This window comes from Syngnathus scovelli, chromosome 6 (assembly GCF_024217435.2).
Source record: "Syngnathus scovelli strain Florida chromosome 6, RoL_Ssco_1.2, whole genome shotgun sequence".
NCBI classification, from domain to species: domain Eukaryota; kingdom Metazoa; phylum Chordata; class Actinopteri; order Syngnathiformes; family Syngnathidae; genus Syngnathus; species Syngnathus scovelli.
This window is the reverse complement of record NC_090852.1, coordinates 6925149-6930588: the sequence shown is the minus strand read 5'-3', so window position 1 is coordinate 6930588 and position 5440 is coordinate 6925149. Positions and strand designations below refer to the sequence as shown.

The 5440-nt window shown below is 42.1% G+C and overlaps 1 protein-coding gene and 1 long non-coding RNA gene across 2 annotated transcripts; one reads left to right on the top strand and one right to left on the bottom strand.

Annotated features, from left to right (window-relative positions):
* lmo2 (LIM domain only 2 (rhombotin-like 1)) lies at window positions 1–3601 on the bottom strand. Its single transcript, XM_049723285.2, has 3 exons — window positions 3307–3601; window positions 2528–2743; window positions 1–721 (listed from the first exon to the last, which is right to left on the bottom strand). The coding sequence occupies exons 1-3, from the start codon at window positions 3345–3347 to the stop codon at window positions 496–498; spliced, it is 483 nt and encodes a 160-aa protein (XP_049579242.1). The 5' UTR covers window positions 3348–3601; the 3' UTR covers window positions 1–495.
* A 46-nt stretch (window positions 3602–3647) lies between these two features.
* On the top strand, window positions 3648–5160 carry LOC125970711 (uncharacterized). The gene is made up of 2 exons (XR_007482249.2): window positions 3648–3809; window positions 4851–5160. It is a non-coding gene; the product is annotated as an uncharacterized lncRNA (long non-coding RNA).
* The last annotated feature ends 280 nt before the right edge of the window (window positions 5161–5440 follow it).

Here is a 5440-nt window from a genome sequence, read left to right as displayed (position 1 = left end):
TTTTCTCCAAAAAAATAATTTATTGAATAAATCAATAAAAACTTTCTAAACACTGTAAATGTATCTTTAGAGAGTTATAATTCTCATCAGATCATCTAGCATAATACTTGTATCAATGCAGATTTTTAGGAAATTTAAACAGTTCAAAATCTATGTAATTTTGTGCAAACATAGTATAGACAAATAAAATAGTTTTTACAATGATTATTAGAAGATTGCTGTAATTTTGCTCCGATTGGCTAAAGTCCGGCAAGATTAACAAATACTTGTTATTGTATGTTAACTGTTTTTTTTTTGTTTTTGTTTTTTTGTTTTTTTGCATTTGTAAGGCCTGAGATATAAAGCTGCCAGTCATAGTGCAGATATTATGAGCTTCCTTCTCTTTTGTGTAAAACATTTTTCGCATGAAGCAATGAGGCAGTTCAAAGCCTGCATGATGGCTGGGAAAAGTCTGTATAGTTTAATTTTTTTCTGCAAAACCAGCTCTAGGTTGTTCTATACCATACTGTTATTATTGAGTTTGGTCCACTCAAAGATGTCCTGCTCGCAGACAATATCTGAATTGATGAGCAGATAGCGGTCGCCAACGCAGAAGTGCTTCTGGCAAGCGGCGCACTTGAAGCATTCCAGGTGATAGACCTTGTCACGCACACGCATGGTCATCTCGAACGCTCGGATCCTCTTCTCGCAGGAAGCACAGAGGCCGTCCTGACCAAAAAGCCTTAGAGAAGGAAGACGTAAAAAGAGTAAATTATAATACCATTGAGGTATTATCTTTGTTCTGATTATGATCCCATTCCAAATCCGCGAGAAGAAAATATTTTTCTTTGACCTACTCAGGTAGTATAGCGCAGTATAATACCCAGAGTAAATGCAGTAAGCATGGCTGCCATCTAGCGGTGATTGGTTGTATTACAAGTTAAAAGTACAGTTGAATATTTGCAGGGGGGGGGGGCTTCCCCAATATTTATACATAGTTTTTTTCAGGGTTTCTGAGTCATGTTAACTGTGCTGCAATTCTTGAGGTATTTTGACAAGCACATCAATTATGCTAATTAGGCTAACTGAAACATTTTAAATTGAGGGGATGTTTCTTTTTTTTAAATGTCTTCTTTAAAGGCCCAGAGACACCGGTATATGTATAAATCGGTTTTAGTTAGCTTGTGGGCTTATAAATATAAATTGACGATCGAAACAACGAAAAGGAAGCTGTTGCTCTGAAAAATATAATTTAAATTTGCCGCGCAGACGAGTTTGACTGCACTGAGCCGCCAGCCGGAAGTGACGTCTCATGACGTCTCAAGTTGTACGCGTTTAGCTTCAGTGAATGTAAACAAATAGAGAAGAGGGGCCAGCGCGGAGACCATCGGGCCAGGTTTGCGGCCAACCCAGCTTGCCTAGCCGTGCCTTCCATTCTCCTGGCGTACGTTCGTACACGGGACGACAAGATGGGTTGCGTTCGCCTGATAGGATCCACGAACCAGACAGTGCGTGCCTGCTGTGTGCTCGTGTTCACAGTGGCCTGGTTGACTGTCATCTTTCCCGACTCTGCTGTGCATCGGGAGCGGCTAGCGTGCTATCACTCTTATTGTTCATCTTCTTGTTTTAATTTTCCTGTGTTGTTTACTTGTATGTGCGTTGTGAACTCTGTCTTGTCACCCTGGGATAGTGAGAAACCTAATTTCGATCTCTTTGTGTGTCTTGACATGCGGAGGAATTGACAATAAAGGAGACTTTGAGACTTTGAAAAGTATGTCGAAGCATGACGGGAGGGGCACAATTCAGAAAACGTGCTCAGCTCGTCAAAAAAATGCGATTTAAGCAATAAAATTAAAAATGCGCCTAAAACCTAAACCAAACGCTGCAGATGTTCATTTCTCCATGCGCAGTGGTCAACTCGGCACTCTAAAGCCCCCTGAGAACTTTTTACTATGCCAACCTAACCACAGTGACGGGAGAGGCACAATTCAGAAAACGTGCTCAGCTCGTCGAGAAAATGCGATTTAAGCAATAAAATTAAAAATGCTTATAAAACCTAAACCAAACGTTGCAGGTGGTCATGTCTTCATGTGCCGAGATCAACTCGGCACTCTAAAGCCCCCAAGAGCACTTTTTACTATGCCAACCTAACCAGAGTGACGGGAGGGGCAAAATTCAGAAAATGTGCTCAGCTCAGCCCAAGTGAACTGCTAGATTCATCATATTCTGCGTCAAAAGAGGTTTCTGAATCGGATAAAATGATGCTAATATTGCCGCTAGAAACGGAGCGGTCGCTATCATCTGCCATGTTGTTTGGGTTTGTTGACATCCAGATGTACAACTTGTGACGTCACAGTAATGGCGCCGCCAGTGTGGCTTCACGCGGGACCCGATCGATAAACTGGCATTTCATTTTAGCTTTATTCTTAGTAATCGGAGTCCATTTTTAATTTCCAATGCGGCAAATGTGTTCACTTTATACATTCTATCAAATTCCATTATAATTGAAAAAAAAAGGGATGTCTCTAGGCCTTTAAAGCAGGCTAACCTTAGGTAGTCTCTGCGACATAGTTTCCTTCCCAGCTTGTAGTAGAGGCGGCGGCCGACCTCTCCGAGGCGACAGCCACACAGGTCGCAACTGAGGCAGTCCTCGTGCCAGTATTGCTCGATGGCCTTCAGGAAAAAGCGATCGCCGATACTTTGTTGGCAGCCACCACACGTCAGCAGAGAAGGAGGCATCTGCAGGACCTCGTCCACCGGCTCCCTGTGCCAAGTAAATATATAGCACACACAAGTCATGTGGTGCTTATGATTTATGCGTCTTGTAGTTGAATTCCCCTTTGATTGTAACACAAATCAAATAAAAATCATCACTAATTTACTCAGTGTAGTTTTGATGCCATCCACACGAGGAAGACATTTCTCATTTGAGGTTTGGCACAACTGTTCGATAGAGTACATATTTTGGAGAAACACTTCTCGGCCATAGGAAAATGTTTAATTTTAAAAAACTGAATAACTGAGCGAGCCTTTCTTGTCGTATGACGACGACTTCTTACCACAAGTTCAAGTTCACTGTGCGCCGTTTGTAAACTCAAACCACCTTGTTATTGGCTAAACATTGGACAAAGAGGAACTCTACTTTTCAGTACATTATTTGCGAAAGTAAAGTTTGATGCGTTTATACTACACCTACTTTTGCGATTGCTCACATAACTTCCGCGCCACATTAAACTTGTTTAGGTCTACAAAGCCAACCAAGCATGTATTATTGTAGCATACAGGAAAATTTGACATTTGAACGCTCATCTTGACTGTTACACTCACTCGCTGGCTTCTAGCGTCTTCCTCTCGATGGTGGACGACATTCCTCCACAAACGACTGGATCCGGCAGGGGGGGTGCAGCACCTGCTCCCCCAACCTCCGAAAACCTCGACGATAGCCTCCTTTGGCGCGCGTGTATCAGATGATTTCAGACAGCAGAGAAGCGATGCTGCTGTAGACCGCTGTTATCGTTTCTTGATTCCGTCAAGCACGTTTCTGCGCAGCTTCAGTCACAAGGTCAGCTCGCTCCGGTGGTGAACGTGCCTTGCATTCTCGTCCAAATGCATCGTGTTTAAATACGCACATTAAGCGCCCCCCCCACCCCCCCACCCTCAAAAGGCTCGCAGGTCTGCCTCTTCCTGCTCACGACTGTGTGACAATGGCAGGAAATGAGCCTTAAAGCGGCGGTTTGAGCCTGAGCTTTGTCCTGTCCTGTCAGGCGAGGAGCTGCGTCGTGACTGACACTAATGAGTCCCTCAGTGCCAACGTGCGCGTGTGTGGAGAGGTGAGTGCGTGCTTCCAGTAATTAGATTTCGCTCCTAACTTTTCATAATGAGACATGGAAATGGGTTTGCATGAAACATACACTGCGGTAAACACAATGTATCTCAGTACAGGGTGTTCTTGGTTTACGACGACCCGACCTGACATACGACGGTGTGTGATGATGTGCGTCGGCGGAAGGCACGCTCAGTTAGGGCCGAAATGGTTACTGTTTTTCATTTGTTTTATGTTTTTGAGATAAGAGTTTTTTTTCATCCAAGTATTTGGGTTAAAAGTCACCAACATAGGCCGAGGCAGCCAGCCCCCCAAGGTCCAAATTTGTAGCCCTAAAACTGTTCTACAAATAGCTAATCAGTAACGATTCATTGTGATTTCCCAGGCAAGGTGATGTAATGTGATCATTTGAAAATGTAGACGTTTATAGACTTTAATTAGTGTTGCATATTGCTATGTATCTTTCATACATTGTTGATAAATATTGTGACCCAAAAAAACATGATTGGGCGGCCTAGTCATAGCTTAGATTATTTTTACAATAAATTAAAAAATTGTTTAATAGCTTAAAGAATATTTCATTCTCAGTTTTATAGTTAAGGCTAATTAGTCAATTATTTAATGAATATTTAATGTACAGTATTTATTATTATTTATAAATTACTTACAAAATAAATTAACCAATTTCTTAATTAAGTAAAGACAAAACCAAACAAATGTAAATAATAATACATTTTAACTAAGCAATTTGGGGGGGGGGGTTTAATGCAGTAAATGGTATACTAGTGGGAATAAAGTAAATGCTCAGTGGCCTGAACTAAAGAAGCAGACTAAAGAAAGAAGCAGGGCATGTGGTCGGGGTACCATACTTTGCATATCTCTGATATAAATGATTTATATTGTTCATCAGTACATATACGAAATGTAAATTGTAAGGGGGTTTGTATTCTATTCTATGCTATAAAACACTTATCAAGCCACAAAGTGATGTTCCATATTTGCATCCTATGGCTGTTGTCTCTGTTAAAAAAATGCAGTATCTTCACAGTTGTTGTCTGAGCTGTTGGCTGCTCTTATCTGCTGCCAACACAACGAGGCTGCCTGCAGGAGGGAGGAACACGCACAGCAGTTGGACTGGACCACCAGATAAAGCGACTCAGACAGGCAGCCGGCCAGAGTCAGCTGCAATTTGGGCTGAACATTTCCTTGGGCTTGACGGTTGTTGGACGATCTACTGTTGACTTTTTGGATATAAACTGTGGACCAAGCAGGGAAAGCCCAGCAGCAAGGGTGCATTGGCAGCGCTTCTTGATGGAGATAAAACTGCACTCTTCAAATAAAAACTATCTTGGTCTTAACTCACTTGCCTCACAGTTCTGGGGTTCTTATCTTGGATCCGGGTTTCCCGTGAAGAGTTTGCATGTTCTCACTATGTTTGGTTGTAAAACTTTAAAATTGTCTATAGGTGAGTAAGTGAGTGTGAATGTATGTGATTTGATATTGATTGGCGACTAGTCGAGACTGTGCTCCGCCTCTCCCCCATAGACAGTTTGGATCGGTTTCAGCTCACCTGCTGTCCAAATAAGGACAAGTATAGTACATGGAAGGATGGACTCAATGAATGTAAGAATATTTAAG

Coding starts and splice junctions, on each gene's coding strand:
- lmo2 (XM_049723285.2), bottom strand. CDS start 3,347: ATGTCGTCCACCATCGAGAGGAAGACGCTAGAAGCCAGCGA. Junction 2,744..3,306: donor AAGACGCTAGAAGCCAGCGA/GTGAGTGTAACA, acceptor TACTTGGCACAG/GGAGCCGGTGGACGAGGTCC. Junction 722..2,527: donor TGTCGCAGAGACTACCTAAG/GTTAGCCTGCTT, acceptor TCCTTCTCTAAG/GCTTTTTGGTCAGGACGGCC.